This window comes from Sparus aurata, chromosome 2, assembly GCF_900880675.1.
Source record: "Sparus aurata chromosome 2, fSpaAur1.1, whole genome shotgun sequence".
Classification (NCBI taxonomy): Eukaryota; Metazoa; Chordata; class Actinopteri; order Spariformes; family Sparidae; genus Sparus; species Sparus aurata.
Window position 1 is genome coordinate 25,574,406 of NC_044188.1, and position 18,724 is coordinate 25,593,129.

At 43.2% G+C, this 18,724-nt stretch overlaps 1 protein-coding gene across 2 annotated transcripts in view; it reads left to right on the top strand.

Annotated features, from left to right (window-relative positions):
* Positions 1–18,724, top strand: part of igsf11 (immunoglobulin superfamily member 11) — a 111,558-nt gene that overhangs the window by 24,416 nt on the left and 68,418 nt on the right. The window contains exon 2 of one of the 2 annotated variants that reach the window (XM_030404457.1): positions 8,219–8,248. The exons of the other annotated variant lie outside the window; for it this stretch is intronic. Coding sequence (XP_030260317.1) covers positions 8,219–8,248 — 30 coding nt within the window. The remainder of the gene's footprint in view (positions 1–8,218; positions 8,249–18,724) is intronic. 2 annotated transcript variants of the gene reach the window in all.

Here is an 18,724-nt window from a genome sequence, read left to right on the forward strand (position 1 = left end):
GTCTGCGGCAGCACTTCTCAGTTCACACTTGGGGTTAATTGACCTCTGGAGACGTTTTCTCTCCGCAGTGATAATGAATGTGAGGATGATATGATTATTCTGCATTTGCTCTCGAGATTTGTAGGAAGCTTTGAGTTCGGAGTTTTTTTTTTTTTTTTTAAACAACACATTTGAGCGCTTCGTCTCTCATATTTCAAATCTTTCTTTGAAGGCTGTGTCAGAAATGTTGCCATAATATTGCTGGTGTCACTTGCAGCGTGGAGGGTTTTTAAAAATCATTTGAAGACAGGGCTGCAACTAATGGTTATTTTTGTTGTCGATTAATCTGCCAATTATTTTGAAGATTAATTGAGATGATCGCAATTTCAAAGAACCAAAAGTGCCTTAAAATGTCTCTTTTTATTCAAACAAACCCATTTTTACACTCAAGCACCTATAATAAGCACATTTTTGACATTCTGCTTGAAAAATTAGTTAAATAATACATTCATTATCAGTGTAGTTGGTATCAGTATCAGTTCTCTTTCCATCCCCAACCGATTAATCGTTGCAGCTCTATTTAAAGATGGGTGTCAGGTATTTAACCACGGTACTGTTAATAAATCAAGCCGACATGTGTACACTTAGACGGCCCACACACGTAATTATTTTCAGGTAGTACGTTTCCCTCAAAATAAATATCCAGTGTTTTGTCGCAGAACTCTTCATTTGTTTTGTTTCATGTGCAGATGAATATTATATGAGCAATATTAAAAGGTCTGATCATCAATGATTAATAGTCTTTGTGCTGTAATGTAGGTTAGGGCCCAGGAGGCGAGCAAGCTGGAACGTAAAACAAACAAATCATTCTCCATAAAGGAAAACATCTTTTAACACCCTCTCTGCTGCAGCCTGCATCGTAATGACCTGTATTCCCAATAACAAAGAGAGCTGACGATGAAAAATCATCAATGCGATGAAGTCATGAGGGGGTTTTAGATACTTGTGTATACATTTGTTTGCAGCAATCTCAAGGACAGCGTGTGTTCTCCGATGTTTAACACACACACACACAGGAGCGAGCACGCGGGCTCACTCAGAGGCACACACACACCTACAACAATCAAAGTGAGAAAACTAATGAAGCCTTTCAGAAACAAACAACTTGATTAAGACTCAGGAGGGGAGAGAATCAGGTGTGAACACCGTGGGTCATGAAATCATGTGTGAACGTATGCCAAGGATGTGTTTTTTAAAGATGCAGTTTGTGCGTTTTTAAGGTACGCGCCGTCTCCAGAGGGAGTGTGTTTGGGCATGTTATCTCCAGCGCCGCTGCTGCTCACTACCTGGTGAGCATCTTCTGGCTGAACACGCTGGCAGGGGAGCCGAGCGGAGTTTCGCCTCTGGGAGGCACAGTGTTGTCTCCTTGAAGCTGCATTACTTCGGCATCCACTGAGGACTTTCTCTTCCTTGCCTGTTCTCCTCTCAGACGGGCAGAAAGCTGTGAGTGAGGCAAGACTAGAAGAAAGACAAACGAGACATTTCTGACTCCGTGCGAGTGATTTTCGTAATAGTAGCGCATGAGAAACAAAAGAGAGTGACTATGTAAAGATATTTAACTTTGTGCAGCGCTTGAGTATTTAGCAATGAAATCTTCAGACTCTTGTTGTCACTGTGCAAACCGTGCTCTCTGGAATGCAGGCCAAACTAAAGGCACCCCAGAGTGATTTGCTCTATTGGTGTCACTGTGTTTTTAGAGGAAGAGTAACGAGCTGGGTGAATCAACACACGGAGGGAAGGTTAACGCTGGAAGCTAACTACAAATAATACATACAAAGAGCAAGAGATTTCAGGAAAGTTATTGGATTTAAATCAGGCAGTGTAGAGACCTACTGTCAGAAACCTTCTCAGCATCCAGCTAACCTCAATGTGATCTCTTTTGTTGAGTCCCACTCTCTCTCTTATTTCTTTCATTTGGTAGCTGAACAGACTCCATGTGCAGTGTTGCAGCAGATTGGTTCCTGGATTTCCAGGAGTGATTTGTTTTAGAAGGGAGCATCAGTTTGTGACTGTCAGCCTCATTTAAACCTGTGTTAACAGATGTTTGAGCTACTCCGGTGCAGCAGCAGGGGTTAAATTTGGATTTGTGAGGAGAAGAAGACCGTGTCATAAGGAGTGTTTTTTAGCAGAAAGTAGTTCCAACGAATAGCTGTAGACATGGTGTTACTGTGGATGTAGTAACAGTGGCGCTGTTTCAACAAATAATTTTTTTTACTGCTGTAAATCAAACTAAAATCCATTCACCACCTCCTTCTATATGGTCGATATGTTGAATTTAACTCAAATCTAAAATGAGATTTAATTTACTTGTATCATATCATTTGGGTGACGCGACTGTTTCGACATGTTTGAAACGCTGTGAGATCTCAAGACAACAAGCAGTGTAATAATCCACTTGATGTGTCGAAAACAAAATGAAAATGTACAATTGCCTTTTATAAATTTACAATTTTGCTTAAAAAAGTTAATGTACTGACAGCTTTGACGGTGCCGGACTTCTCCCAAGCGCGGCTGCATTTTCCCCTGATGATTTCACCTTATAAGCTTTCAATCCGTGAGCAATAACTTGTGTGTTTGCTTTGCAGAAAAGCATCTAAGTTAATAAGGCTACCGTGAGATCACAATGCTGTATCCGAAGACTTAAATAATTTATGAGGTAACCGCTGTGGGGGGGCACAGTATGGGGGTGCGTAGATTGCTCGCGGCCCCCCTCTCGGTTTGGAGACACAGTATTGATCCTGCTGCAGTGTGGTGGCCACAACAAAGTCAGCTCAGGCCCAGTTGAACTCCTGGGCAGCAGAAACAAGCGGTGGACACACTGACATGGTGAAGATACAAAACATAATTTGATGCGTGGCGAACTTATAAGTAAATAGCTGTTTATTTGCAAACCTGGGGCAACATTAGTCTCTTTTGTTCTCTTTTCACTCTAAAAACATCTATCTATTAAGCAGCTAAATGCTACTAATCACCAGCTGGTTGCTATTTGCTTTTGGGCAGCTAGTGTAAAGTGGGTTTTTTTGTTGAAAACAGCTGTCTGCTGCGCTGATGAGAGCGGGGAGACTGAATCATTCCGATAAAGTTGTGGGCCAAAAACAGAAACAATGAGCTAAAGGAAGCTCTGACGCCCCTCAGAGCTGAGGAGTTACACCTGTCGCACACACATTGAATCCATTGTTAATGTATAAATATTGCTCAAGCACAGCAACTGTTTTTTTTTTTTCATTTCTTGATTTAGATTCCATCTGCTTCCAGCTCTGAGCCGCCATCCACCCAATTTAGTTTCTCACTTCCCAAATGCCGCATGCGTCTTTGCATTTATTTCCTACGGTGTGCTTCCCAAAGTCCGAGCGACACTTGCGGGGGAAACTGCAAATGAGCAGCCACCAACATGTAAACACAGTAAACACAGAGGCAGATGTTTGAGCCGAAAACAAACACGCATAGATTAACACAAACGGCGATGTCAGACAGACAGAGACAGAGTCACAGAGAGGTTTGTGATATGTGCCTGTCAATGTTTTCTTTTTTTTCCCTTCTTTTTCTTTTACTTGTGGTGCGAAAGAGGGGGGCAGCTGGGATGGCTTGGTCTCCATGGAAACTGACATTCCCTTGTAGGTGCTTGGCAGCCACCGCCAATTGTTGAGCTTGGGTAATGGTTTGAATTTCTCTGTAAAGTGCCTCAGAGGTTGAGATTAAATTCAACCTGCTCGGGGTAGACTCACGCGGTGACTAATCGCACCGTTTTTAGAGAGTGAAGGAAAGAAAGAGCTTAGTGGCGTTCAGACAGCCTGTGATCATGTGTCGGATGTTTATTTTAGCTCCATTGTTCTTGGCTGCCAGTCACTCTGTAAAATATCACTTTCCCATTCATTATAAAGCACCTCTTGCATCGATAGTCACCGATTGCCCTCATATTCCAGACAAAACGAGGAGGTGTATCCCTCATCATTGCAGTGGTCCCTTTAATACCGTCCGATAATGCTGCTCCGACCATACTGTTCTACGTTTGCATCATTTGTTTTCAGAGGCAGGGACTTCTCTCTGTCAGATTTGTTAACAGCTTGTTTTTCTCTTTTGTTCCTGCACCCCCCTTCCCCTTTCCCATGAGCCTTTGCTCCAGCTGGCAGACCTATCTGAACGAGCGCGGTCAGGCACTGCTGCTAAACAACTGATGAAATGATTGTTCTCCTCCGTCTCCAAGTGCAGAGCACTTAAGCCGGATGCGGCAGGTAGTGTGAAGGCCTGCTGCTGATGGGCCCGCGAACGTCAGCGGCTGAAAAGAATCGGCCGGGCAAAGCGTCAAACCTCAAATGTCTGCCAACTCATGCAGCAAATATGGACAATTACTGCTTTGTGCATCGTTGAGAATCGGAATCAGATTTGCAGACATGGGTTTACCTAAATAAGCAAACAAGCCTTTTTTCTAGTTTAGGCTGCTGCTGTTGAATTTGATCTTGTCCACATGAAGAGGATGTAATGGGATTCCTTAGTGAGCAAGTGCATGAGTCTTTGCTTCCAAGATTATGAGCAGAAAGATTCCCTTTCAGTGCGTAATGGAAGCCAAAAGCAGGGGTGTCCAGACTGAAGCTTGATGCTGGATCATGGGACAAAAGCAAGCACCTGTTGAAATGTGTTGTTAAGATGCCAAATGGTACTAAGCTCCTGTAACTGACTGAGAGAATCATTCTGCTCAACATGCTCATGAAACAGGCTAGTTGAACGCTCCTCATTCTGTTAAAAATAAATGGATTTTCAAATACATCTCTTACACTTTTGAAAATAATCAACATTGAGTGATTTGTAGTTAGAACCAAGGAGTTTCATATGTTTCTTTCACAGACCTTTTTCATGCGGCGCCTATTGTCCTCTGATATGATGTTCAGGGTGGTTATGCTGCTGTTTTCCAAGTTGCGAGTTGAATAAACATAGAAAATCTCACGGATACCAAATTTGTTATCATTTTGCCCTTTCACGAATGAAAACATGATGGATAGTGAACATCTGTATGGACATGAGGCCATCTTTCTGGGTAAAACATCATATTAAATGACCTGTTAGGTAATGTTAGCATTCAACCACTTCCTAGCTAACACTGCCGTTTGATTACATTCAGTGCATTTCACTTTCAGGTTTAAATGAATTTTATCCAAGATGTACATTGATTTTTCAGAATTAAATTTACACCTTTCTTATTGTGTTGATTAACACAATATCGAATGGTGATGTTAGCTAGGAAGTGGTTGAATGCTAACGTAAGCTGTACAGCAGAATCAAATGCAGTTTCCCTTACAGTATGACCTGATGTCCCTCCACATTTTCACTATCCGTTTTGTCTTCTCAGATGCTGATCAATCAGGAGGCGATGAAATGATATTGTCAGATTCCCCACGTTTATATGACTTGTAACCTGGAGCACATCAGTAGGCTACAACAGCATGGTTGAACAAATTAAAATGCCAAATGGATACAAAACCCAGTGCTGGTTATGATAGGGCCAAAAAAGTTTCGATCCTAAGATTCAAAATATTTTGCACATATTTTTTGAAACCCCTGACATGAAATCTTGCATGAACAGCACTGGCATTGTGTGTGTGCAAGTAGCTGATTGTAAGGCTTATTTGTATGCCACAGCAGCTGCTGTTGTTTCCCCGGCTCCTGTGGCCTGGGTGGTCAGTCTCAGTCCAGCCTGAGGGAATCAAAGGTTTTCCTGCAGAGGACAGATCGTAACTGCCAATGTCTCTTTTCACAGTCCTGTGAATGGAACGACAGTGCAGGACAATGAAGCAGTGTTCCGCATGAAAAGAAAATGGACTGATTGTTTGAAACTGTAAAAGTATATTAAAGGCTGGTTTATTTACTCCGCTTGTAAATCATCAGATCTGAGGAAAGTAAGTCTTGAGAAAGTTCTGTTATTTAGGAAAGTAAAGAGATAAAAACACACACCTAAATGTACGTTTTTTACCCCAGGAGAAGCCATGTCAAGTGATTTCGTCCTGGCAGAATGCTTTTATCACCGATGATAACACTCAAAGCACTTTCAGGGAATGTGAATCACATACACTCACTGTGGCTCAGCGAAATGTCACTGATCAACCGGCAGCCAGCGCTGGACCATCCCACAGAGTGCCTGCTATCAGGCAGCAGATGTAGCGGGCATCTGTTCAGACCAATAGAGAACATGGTCTGTCATCCTGCAGGCATGAGCTGGGTTGTCCAAGTGCACCCACGTCAGACTGGAAACCAGTAATTGAGGGCAGAGTGGTTGGGGGAATTGGGGAAAAAATGTTGTTTTGGAGAATTTACTACTGGCAGGGTTGGTGGGCGCAGCTTGGCACTGGGAGGCGTATAAAACATTCATTCATATTCCCAGTCAATCTATTATTTATTATGTATCAAAATGATGATGTAAACATATCTACAAAGTATTTTCTGTTATGTCCTCTGTGAGGGCAGTGAGCAGTACCAAGACTTCTGAGCATGGAGCTGAAATAATGAAGCAATTTTGCAATCTAACAATATATTTCAAGTGCCCTTTCTGTGACCCCTGTTGTAGACTTATACTTTGATAATGCGCCAGTCACATGTAAGCTGCTGCCACGCAGAGGTCAAATACAAAATGAAATATTAAAAAAAACTACTGGGACTGGGTGTGTGAAATGAAAATAAGAATGCAACAGAATGCAACTGTTTGCAAAAAAACTCAGACTAAAACTCAGTGTCTCAACGTTTTAGAAGCAGGGTGGGTTGATTGCTGCCCATTTGAATGACGATTTTGTTTAAGTTAAAGGGTAACTCAGTATAGTGCCTCCAGTGATGTCACTCGGTGGCTAAGTTGCATTGTGGGAAATCTAGGCGCCAGGTTTTGAGAGCAGTCCGGGGTCTAGCATTGAACCCCTACAACACTGTTAAACTCAAAAACGTTAAAACAAATGATCAGAATCAATGCAGCAGAATCAGAGAGATCCCTTTTTTATTTCACATATTCTTCTTCCTTTACAAAATCCACAATGCAACTTAGCCACTGAGTGACTGTGAAAATTGGTGGTGTTACCCTTTAAGGATGTCAGGGTAACCCCCTGATCTATGTGGTGCACTGGTCTGAGGAGGTATAATCTCTGTCAGCGGGGTAGAGGGCGAGGGGTTCACGCCATGAACCCGACTACGTGGTGCTGTCAAGAGCAACTGTGGCTAAAACACATGGAAAAACACTTTGAGAAGAATGACATGCCAGAAGATAGTCAGGGCAGACGAGCTACCAGTAGCTCTGACAAGCGACAGCTGGACAGCAAACACAAACCAAAGCCAGCTTCATTATTATCTGCAACTTTCTTGCTGTACAGCAACAGAATGAAATGTGGAAATACTTCCAGCCACATGAGACTGGTGTGCTCCTCTCTCAGAGCCCCTCGTCAGACAACCTCGTCAAAGCGGAGGCGGTGTGCAGGAGCTCAGTGAGTCCACAGAGTTCCGGACTAGTCAGATGATTAGTTATAATGTATGTTGAGCAATTGTGGGCAAAATTAACCAAACGTGACATAATCTAGTTTTAAAGTATTTGCAGCCTGTCAGATGCAGGTCGATGGAGTCACATCTAGCTGCGCAAACAAGTAAAGGAATACTTTTGTCTGCGTCGCAGAAGTGCACACAGTTCGTGTGTGCACGTGTCGTGTCTTAAGCACATGTGGTTGTTGACTCTTTTTTTTTGTGGTTATGCATGCATGCACAATAATTACTTTATGCTCAGTGCCAGAGACGGATTTAATTAACTGTCCCCTCTCAGGGTAGATAATTAGTCAATAGCAAACACACACACACACACACACACACACACTGTACACACACAGAGAATAACGTCAATATGTTGTCCATCCTAACAGTAAAGCTGAGACTAGACTGTACTAACAATTACTTGCAGTTGCAGGAATATAAAGCACACGTCTTGAGCGACACGGCTCAATAGGCAATTAAAGAGGAGCGTTGAGGGAAGCTGCAGACAGGAGCAGAGCATGGTGTGGGTTCTGCCTGCCCACAGAGACAAGCTAATGTTGTTGATTTTGCTTTAAATGGCTTCATCAGTGTGGCGGCGCACTATATGATTTTGCTCCGCCTCGCTGGTGTTAACTCTGACTGCAGCAGTAATTATATTTTCTTCTTCTTTTCTTTTTTTTTTTTGCAGGTTCAAGGTTTGATCTACACACAGGGAAAGGTAAAAAAAAAACTTTAACTTCCTTCCAGATTGCTTTGTTCTTACTCTGCTGTAATTTTTTCCTGCATGCAGAGGGATACAGGATGATAGGCAGGCATTAGACTGCAGTTATGTGTGTGTTTGTTTTGGATATCGAGGCATTATAGTGGAGATTTGTGGGCCACTTTGTCGCTGTTCTCACCGCGTGCTCTCACACGCAGTTAGTGGAGCCTGTTATGCTAATCACAGTGAACATAAAACGTGGATTAGGGGTGTCTTATAGTATCAGCCATAATCACAAGCAAACATCTCCTGAAATACTCTGGCACAAAGACACACGCTGCAGAAAATATCCCGCCTCTATCGACTGGCAGGAGGTTTCTCCCAACTGATTTTTTTCGAAACCACACAAGAACAATTCTCCATTTCACCTCTCCCGTCTAAGTACTTAATTTGTTTTTAGGATGACAATTAGAGCTGTTTTGGGTTTTGCCATCTAGGCAGGATTTGATCGTTATGGCGATGGTGGACCTGCAGCTCTTTTTGGTCTATTTCTGGCAGATGGAGTCTGTAACGGTTTATGTCTGCGGCCTCCCCTCTGTAGATCCCAGAGTATTTTAGTCCAGAATAATCCCCACCATCTGCTGTCTCCTCTACTACGTTTTAGTGCTCAGTATCTATCTGTCCCTCTGGTTTATTTCCTGCTGCATTTCCTATCCTTGTTTTCTCTGTATTTTACTGTCAATCCCTCCCAGCTTTTTTTTCTTTTTTTTTTTTCAAAAACTGCGATGCCACTCTTCCCCTCCCATTCAGGCTCTAAACTCAGTCTCCATCACCGTCTTCAATGCCAATCCAACTGCTCCTCCTCTGTCATGGGTCTTAATTTACTTCCGTTCACTTTTACATAATCTCTTCCTCATGACTTCCTTTTAATATACGCCTTTTTTTTTTTCTCTCCGACTTGTTGTAAATCTCTGGATGTCTGTGCATGGTCTGCTCCTCAGTGTTTCTCTCTTTATCCCTCCCGCTGTCTGTCGACACATACACGCCCACGCCAACCACTCTCCACATGCTGTCAAATCCTAATCTGGGCTTCATGAACACAGACTACACCCCCCCGGTTTCTAATGTGAAAGTCCTAAAAATCCACCCCCATGGGAATGCGCGGAGCTACATGTTGTGTGTGCATTACTTCAGCAAAACTACTGAGCGGGATTTGATTGCACCAGCTCTCCATAACTCCGTGGCACCGTCCTATCCAAAACAATCAACTCCGTGAAGAAGCAGTCAATGAGCTGTAACGCAACATCCTAATACAACAGTTTTACAAAGCCAGATGATACATCAAACCTACCCTGAAAAATGCTTTTTACATAAGCAGCCATATTGGGTCATTTAGTTTAAGATCCTCTCCATTAATGTTTTCAAGCGCACATAAAAAAGTGTGTCTGACTTGCTTCACACTTTTGGAGCCAAGAAAGCGCCCGTTCCTTCAATCACGCTCGTATTCCTGCCTCTTAAAATCAGATTTTCAGCGAGCTCCTGGAAAAGTCGCACAATGAATGTGAACACAGCTTTCTAGTCATTCATCATTCTGCGCAGCGGAGCTCAAACTTTCACACGAAGGAACAAGAAGAAAAAGAAATGTTTTTGACTGAAGGTGGATTTTAATGTTACTGACACAGATGTTTCGTGCAAATTTGATTTCTGTCAGATCACATGTGTCCAATTGCGTCCAGTCCTTTTCCATTTATCCTGTCGCAGTAACTCCGTAAAGGGCAATTCATTGTCATACATTAGCATGCTAGTGACAACACATACACTTGACAGTGGTTTAAATTTTGAGTAACGCATCTCTGTGTAAGAGATCTTGTGTGCGGTGCAACCCGTTTTAACTGAGCTGTGTGTGAGGGCCGCTAAGGGTCTCTCACTCAGAACAAAACAAAAGTCATAAGTAGTTTGGTATCAATGGAGTCGTTTTCTTTTATTGTTAAGCAGCCACGTTTGCCAATAAAAACCTGTATCTACCTGCGCTCACTCCCCGACTCCCTTCCTCAATCTCTGAATATCTCCAGGAAACCAAATGAAATACACGTGTACCTTGAACAAAATGCCTAAAAATGTCTAGGATAGTGCAAGTACATAGCGCAACAAAATATACAACCAACATCTAGTCGTTTTATGGCATTTGAATGCAGAAATGTTGCAGATTATAACTTCACGTTATAGCTTGGTAAACTCAGTAACAGCTGTTGCGACCTGATCGAGGAGAGCCAGAGACGACTACCTGCAAATCTTTGCTGGCAACGCTGCTGACAAATGTGGAAGATCTTACAGGCTGCCAGCTCATTCACGCTGCTTGATGTTACCATGTAGAGGCTGTAGTTTATGGCAGAGAATTACAACTACAAAGGAAGTTAACAGACGCTGCCGAGTGCCTTTAAGCACCACTATACCTGGGAAATCAAACAGACAATTTCACAAAGGGTGAAAAGTTGATTGCATTGTTTCCTTTTGGAAAACTTATTTCATGCAGAAATTGTACGGAAATGATAAGATCTGATAAAATATGAAAAATATTGCAGCTTAACAGAGCAGCAACAGTAGCTATGATCGCTTGCTTGGGGAAAAAAAATAAATCTCATTTGAAATACAGAAGGCTCTCATCTTCCTCTACCAGTACCACTAAGGTGCCAGGGGAAGAAGCACTTGACTCTCTGCTGCTCCGCTGCAGTTGTTCTCTGGCAAATGGTACATGACTACTGCAGAGATCCTCAAAGTGTGCATGTCTGTATCCCTCCTTTTCCTCTGCCCTCCTCTCTGAGTGTGGCTGAGCTCTTTGTCAAATTAATACAACCGAGAACATGACACCAACACTTGACTCAGAGCAGAGACACGTGCGTTTATGACATTGATGATCTCCCTGGAGTGGAATTTGCCGTGCTTCAGGGTACAAGGGTACATGGTTCTTCTCCTCGATATGTTCGGTGTGTGCTGCGTGGGCCCCAAAGTGGCTCCAAACAACGGCGGTGATAACATTAGCAACCAAAATACAGACAGGTATGACATCAGCACTCTGGTGACATGGTTGTCAGCCATGTACAGCACATTTTTGTCCCAGCACACAGCTGGATTAACAATGACTGACTGGATTAGTGAGTGTGTGTGTGTGTGTGTGTGTGTGTGTGTGTGTGTGTGTGTGTGTGTGTGTGTGTGTGTTTTTGCGAAAGTGAGATAGTCAGACAGAGACAGAATGATAAAACACGGTGGTGACTCCTGTGTCAAGTGGGTATTTGATAAAGCCGGATACCTTAAACAGATACCGATAATACCCCGAGATCATCATATTTTGGCGCTGCCGCGAGTGACATCACAAAACCATGCACTCCTCGCGTACACGCGACCCCACACACGCGTACACCCGCGGCACTGAGCAGGCCATATCCTCGTCATCTGCCCCAAATCCATTCAGGCTAGGAGTCACAACCTCATCCATCCGCTCCTCTCCCTCAATTTCCTCCTCTTCCGCTTCCTCCCCTCTCATTCTTTCCCAGACGTCAGGTCCCGACATCCTCTGCGAGCGCGTCTGAAATGACACGAACGCAGACAGTTGAACAGTGAGATTAAGCGTGTAGGTGTTCGCAACCCCGTGGGCGCTCGCGGCTCAGCTTTCATAAGTGGCACCCAAACAGCCAGGCTCTCTGTACGCCACTCAGAATGACGAATGTATCAGTGCTCATCATTTTACAGTCCTGTGAGTGCAGCAGAAGCAGATGGAGATACAACAGCTATAGCTAATCCAGAAGCCTTCTTGTATGAAAACGCCTGCATCCTAAGGCCTAATGCCAAAGTTGTCCCTTAAGATCTTTTCTTTTGTGTCTTAAATATAATGTTTGTAAAATTAGAGTCTGCATGGATCACCCCCCCACAGTGTGGAATACATTTGAACCCTTGGATTAACCCCTTCACAGTGTGAAATACTTACTTTTTAACATCTCGGTGCTTAGTATAGACAGTGCTGTGGTGCTGTGGTGCTTACACTGAGCGAGTCTACAGAGTGTTGACCATGGATTTATTATAAGAGCTCATAATACAAGAGTAATGTTCTCAAAAAAACAAAACAAGTACAAAATTATTATTAACAAATAAATGAATTCATAATGCAGAAAGTTTGTATCAAGTTTGATGCTCATTAGGACATAATATTGTGTTAGATTATGATAAAGCTTTGGTTGATTCAGAATTCCTTTAAGGGTCAATTATGACAGATAGTAATAATAATGATAATGATAATTATCATTATTATTATGATTGTGTAGTAATGTTTGCTGTGATGCCGTCTGTGGTGGTTAATTAGAATGTGAAAATCTCACACTGTTGCAACTACATTTTCAGTACATTCAGTGAGCGCTGGTGACGGCAGACATGGAGCGGGAAGGGCAAAGTAGATGAAATTAATTTACCCTAACCCTTTATTTCTTTTGCTGATCCGAAAAATTATCCAAAACTGTGATACCACTCAAACCATGAGTTTTGTACCGCTATGTATGCGTGTGTATGTGCTTGTGTCAGCATCATGCGCGTGTATGACAGTTGTATGATTGCCAGCTGGGCCATTTATGCTAAAAACTGCCTCTCTGCCGCCGTAAATTGCTTTGGATTGCTGTTAAGAGCTACTTTTGCACATTTCCCTGCGAGTCCGGTATTAAAATCTGCCATGATGTCATTCCTCTGTGGCTCTTTCATCCTCGCCGCTCCAGTGTATTCCTTGGATTACTGTATTTGAACACTGCGTAGTGCTCTGCGAATGTCAGTGATGAGTATAAGGCGTGCAATCTGCTTGACTATTCAAAAACGCTCCTAATTGAAAACGCTGAAAAGACAGCTCGAGCTAATCAGCTTAGAGATGTAGTCCACAGTTGACGGATAATAAAGAGGATCTTAGCGCTGAAGAGTCTATTACTGTACCACCCATGTAATGAGAGTTCACATAATATTACCTGAGGACAATGGAGGGGATAGGGAAGACAGGAGGGAGAGGAGAGGGCGGCAGGAACGGAGGAGTGAAAGGTTGCGGGAGGCCGGGGCGAGGGCTCCTTATTAAACAGGGGGTTTTAAAGAAAAAAGAGAAGAATCACATTAAAGGGAAGGAACACCTAATGCATCAAAGCGAGTTTGTTAAAACCAGTTTTAACCTGAGATTTAAAGGTCATGGGTGAGGTAATGGGGTGAACTGAGAGTGTTCACGCATGAGAGTGTCATGTTCACAAAATCAATGTATGTTGGAGCCGAGTCATGGAAGTTAATCCTCACACTCAAATGTAAAACAAGTCCTTATAAATCGATATCTGGTGACAGTTTAGTCAAATTTTGTCAATTAAACTACTGGATCATGGTAGAGCACTACAAGCTCCAGTGAAAGCAGCTGCATCTCAGTGCTGACTACAACACCTCAGAGTTGCAGCTTTGTGGCGTGGAATAATGCACCTTGTCTCTGACGGGATGTGTCTTGGGGAATAACGCTGCAGCGAGTACAGTTAACATCGCCGATGGCTCCAGTGGAAGGAAGGATGAAATGCCACAGGGCGACTCTCCGGACTGTCTGTCACTCATCTCTCTCACACTTTCACTCCCTCTCATACCCTTTCTGACCCTCTAACCTCGTCTCTCCACACACACACACACACACGCACGCACGCACGCACGCACACACACACACACACACACACACACACACACACACACACAGAGGTCAAGGCTCTGCAGTATGAGTGGAATGACACAATAAACACTAGCACCTTTCCAAGCAGCTCACTACTGGACTAAAAGAAGGTGACCACAGTGTGACATGAAATCTGGCCTGCAAGTGCACAAGTAACCCCCCACTCTTCTTACCCTTCGGTAAAGTTCACTTGGAAATTCTGGAGATTGCACTTTGTAATATCCTAATCCTATCAAAGTTAAGCAAACACCAAATGGTGTTAGCCGTGCGTGCCGCTTAGTTATGGAAGGGTCTCAGTGTGATCAGATGTCCAGTCCAAATAAGCCCGTCCTTGCTCCGACTGCCCTCGTAGTTGGCACAATAGATGAGCTCGTAATAACATTTCCACACACTTACTTGATACCTTATCTTTTTTTTATATTCTTAAATGTGATACAGTATTTTGTCTAGGTAGAGAAATAATCCAAAACGTTTGCAATAATCAGAGTATAAGGTAGTGAACTTTAAGGAAGACACTTTGAGACATTAGTAGGATCAGTATATCGACACAACTCTCATGTCAATGTGTGAAGTTTACTTCTGCAGCCAGTGAGCTTAGATGGTTCTACAGAGGAACGTTGCCATTGGTCACCACAACTTTTTGTTTTAACAACTTGAGAGCTTTTAAACCTTTTTTTAGGTTAATTTTGTTCTGTTTCCCTACGAGGTCAGAACTCGCAATGACATCACATTTGAGTTGATCATGTTCAAGTAATCTAGGAAAACTAGTTTCAGACCGCATAGCCATTGCTATTCATGTGAGCAGTGCAAATTGATAACGAGGCATTACGTGTTATTTTGCACATCCAAACGCCTGAGCAGCATGTCCACTGATAAAAAGTTGGGACAGCACTGTGTGGAAGAAACATTTAATGAGATACAAATGAGACAGAAGAGCTGATAAATATTTGTACAGGCCTCACAGTGGTTGATGCACGGTGTGGCCGATCTTTAATCTGACTTCAGGGAGCTGTCCAGTTGAAATTGCTGACCAGTAACTAAGAAACTAGAAATTCCGACCTCCCAGTTGGAACGTAGGTGGAACACACCATAACACCAATCCAGGCTAGTCGCTCCTCCATGCTTCCAGTCTTTATTCTAAGATATGAACCGACTGCTGACTGTAGTTCCATATGTATGTATTTCTCAGACATGAGAGCGACATCATCTTCTCACCTAACTCTCAACGGTTAAGAAAATAATTCTAATTCCCCAACACCACCACCTTCATATTTAAATAGTTATCCCTAATTTCGAATGTGCATTTTAGCTCAATTCTCTTCTATTGCAATCTCTTCTTTTCTCTCACGATGTGCCAAGAATGGAATATATGTTAGACTCTGTCTGCTCTGCCCTCCGGCCTGGGATAGGACTACTTTCTCTCGACATGTGTAAGGTGGGCAGATGCCAGCCACGGGGACGGAAGAAAAAGGGCACAGCTAAAGTCCCACTGCTCATTACCGTCGACGTCACTCTCATTAATCATCCCAACTTCAAGTATCCGAGACCTGCAGGATATAAACTGTGAGTTAGGCTCAAAGGGTAGCAGCAGTTTGATAGCGACTCGCCATTATATATGGGCCAAGACAAAGTGACGGCAGCCATGTGTTTGCTTTTAACGAGGTCAGTGAGTGTGGTGGTTTCTTACTGTTTGTCGACACCTGAAAACCTGCTCTCCCATATTGAGGTTTTTTCGGTGCGGCAGCAGAAGATGACTTTTTTTTGAGGATGTTTTTTCGGGCTGTACCATTTTCTGGTGAGATATCTTTTCCGACCAGAGGTGTGTGTAAATTGAGGAAGACATTGTGGTATAAGGTTTGAGGTCGGGCCCTGAGGCTCAGGCGATGGTTAGTGTCAGGCAGCTAATTTAGAAAGTGTTGTGTCAGAGTAATAGGAGCTGAGAGGAAACTCCCGATGCGTATTACAAAGACACACACACGCACACACACGCACACACACACACACACATTAGGCTGACAAACCACTGACACTACACACTTGACCCATTTGCCTTCACGGAACAACTATTCATTGTAAATGAATTAAAGAAAAGATGTGCGTGGAAGGAGAGGGGAGTACGAGTGCTTTGTGAGGACAGACAACAGATGGAGAGGAAATATGGTGAGTTCAGAGAGGTGGGGCTGCAAGAGTGAAGTTAAAAGTTTGTCCGTGATCGACAGAGAGAGGAAGGCGAGGAGCTAAAAGAGACGGGGGAGGGAAGGAAAGAGGAAGAGCAGCTGTCCTTAGATGTCTGTCTCTACGGGCTCAACCAGGAGACATCTTTTAAGATTCTCAACCTTGGCATTTGTACTCCAAGAGGAGTGCAAAGATATGAAAACATTCATCCTGAAATAAAATAGTAGCGACAGTTGTGTGAATTTTCTCTGACATCTGTCTCATTCAGACTAAGATGTACTCTAAGTATCCTTGGAAAGTGGATTTATGTTCCACAAATGGAACAGAGTGTTGTTTTCAAAGTTCCGAATAGGAGTTGGACCGAAAAAGTTGGACAAAGTGGCTTTACAGTAGTCACTGTAAAAAAAAAAAAAGTTGAGAAAACCGATGACCTCAAAATGACCAAGTAAAGTAGACTCTTTAGCTCATAGAAGTTTTAGTTGTATAGTCGACCTTGGTGATTCTAAGGTAAGCAGTTTCCTGATTTTTTAAAGTAAAGTCAACTTTTAAAACGTACAGTGTGGGACTGATCCGGTCCAGTATTGGTTTTGGGTGCAAATTCTGACGTCATTCACTTATCAGATATTGTATTGACGTCACAAATCTACATACTCATCCAGATTCCATAATCTGATTGATTGGCTGCCAGTTTTCTGATGCACCCTTTCAAATTCTCTCATCACCCTTGTACTCACATATAAAAATTTGCCTAACCAAGTGACTTTACTTAAAAAAAATCGAGGAAACCAATTACCTCAAAATGTCCAAATAATGTAGACTAATAATTTTAAGCTGTTAATCTTTTTAGCTTGTGCAACTTAAATATGACAATGCTTTACTCGAGGTAATTGGTTTCCTGATAACTTTATAGTAAAGTCGGCTTAAAGGTGTGTTTCTCTAAACACCAAAGGAGTGATGGCAATTTGCACATCTCCCCCTGTTCATATGTGAGGCCTATCCTCACGTTCAAATAAATTGCTTTGGACTGCATTCAAATGTTATGCATTTTTATTACTATTTTAATAAGCGAGAAATAAGAAGAAGGATCTCCGGCATTTGTTACGGATCAGAACTGGAAAAATAAAGTGGATTGGTGCACCTGTACATGTGGTTCTGAGAGCGCCGTGACCTCTTTTTTGTTCTCCTCGCTTTTTAAATTTGAATTGCAGAATTACATGGTCTGCCACTGTATGCGCTGAGGGGCTCCCACAGTCCCACGAGGCCCATTCAAAACCGATTATTGCATAATTTCAGGAATACAAGAGTGAGCGGGGGAAATGAGCCAGTTTTTTTATTGATTGACCTTTTGGAAATGAAAAGGTTTTTGTGTGCCAAAAGCAAGCGCCCTTGAGGCGGCAGAGCGGCGTGATCCGCGCTCCGACCACCTGGAGTGATTGTCATAATCACGGCGAGCGGCGGTGAGGGATGGTCTGGGCCGCGTATTGATTTTTGCACAGACTGTATTGTAGTTTTCGGCGCGCGGGCTGACGACTACATCGCCGCGCTGGTGTTAACACTGCAGCACCGGTGGGACACGTGGGGAAAAAAAAAAAAGGTCTGCGGCCTTTTCCTCCTCCCCTGACTGACTTTGCTTTCTTGTCCTCGCCTCCTTCCATCTCCCTGTGTGACGGTCCTGTCATACGCGTGAGGACGACTGATATCTAATAGGCAAACACAGCTCTCTGCCCCATTGATTATGAGGCTGTTTGTTTTGGGGGACGATTTGGGCCACGGTCCTGACGCTCATGCATTATGCAGAATGTATGGCACTCTTCGCTGCAGGAGAAAAGCAATAAACGTCCCGCTATCATCTGTTATTTGGGGGGGTGAAATTAAAGGATAGTAATGCGCCTGCCGAGCACCAGCCGACGTAGCAATGTTTCAGGGTTATTTTTTTTCTTTTTTGACGATAGCACTTTTAGACATCGTCGTCGCGATCACTGCCGCTGTGATTTTCTCGCAGTTTCGGGAGAGAGGGCGCCTTTTTTTAAGCGTCATTATCAAAGTCAGATATATCGATGAAAAATTCTGTTTAAAATCAAGCGACACGGCCCCCCTGCTTGAATATCAATGTGAATAACTGAATTTTGAGGTAAGCTCTTTTTTTTTTTCCACGTTGTGCATCCGCCTGCTTGTCATATCTGAACTCATCTGCGAGATAAAGAATTCATTACTCAGCATGGCAGCGATCTTGTTTTATAATTTTTTTATTTTTTTTTTTTACTTTAGGTGAAGGCCACTGGATATATTTTATTTACACCTCTGTGAATTATTCAGGGGGGAAATGTTTCTAGATGGAGCTAGCTAGCTAACTGTCTGCCGTCTATGAAGGGGCTGAGCTATTCTAATGATCCCCCTCTCTCCCATATGTATCCGTGGCTGCCTGCAGGCCTCCTCACCATAGCTGCTCATCAGAGAGTCTCCGGATTGAGATCCTCGCTCAGCAAAAAGTTGCCACTTTAGTCGGGACTCGCAACGGAGGGGGAAGCGAGATTCGGCCTCCCAAAACCCGTCCGCTCGTGTTCCAGATTCGTCTCCCCCAGGTGTGCGAGTGTGACGCA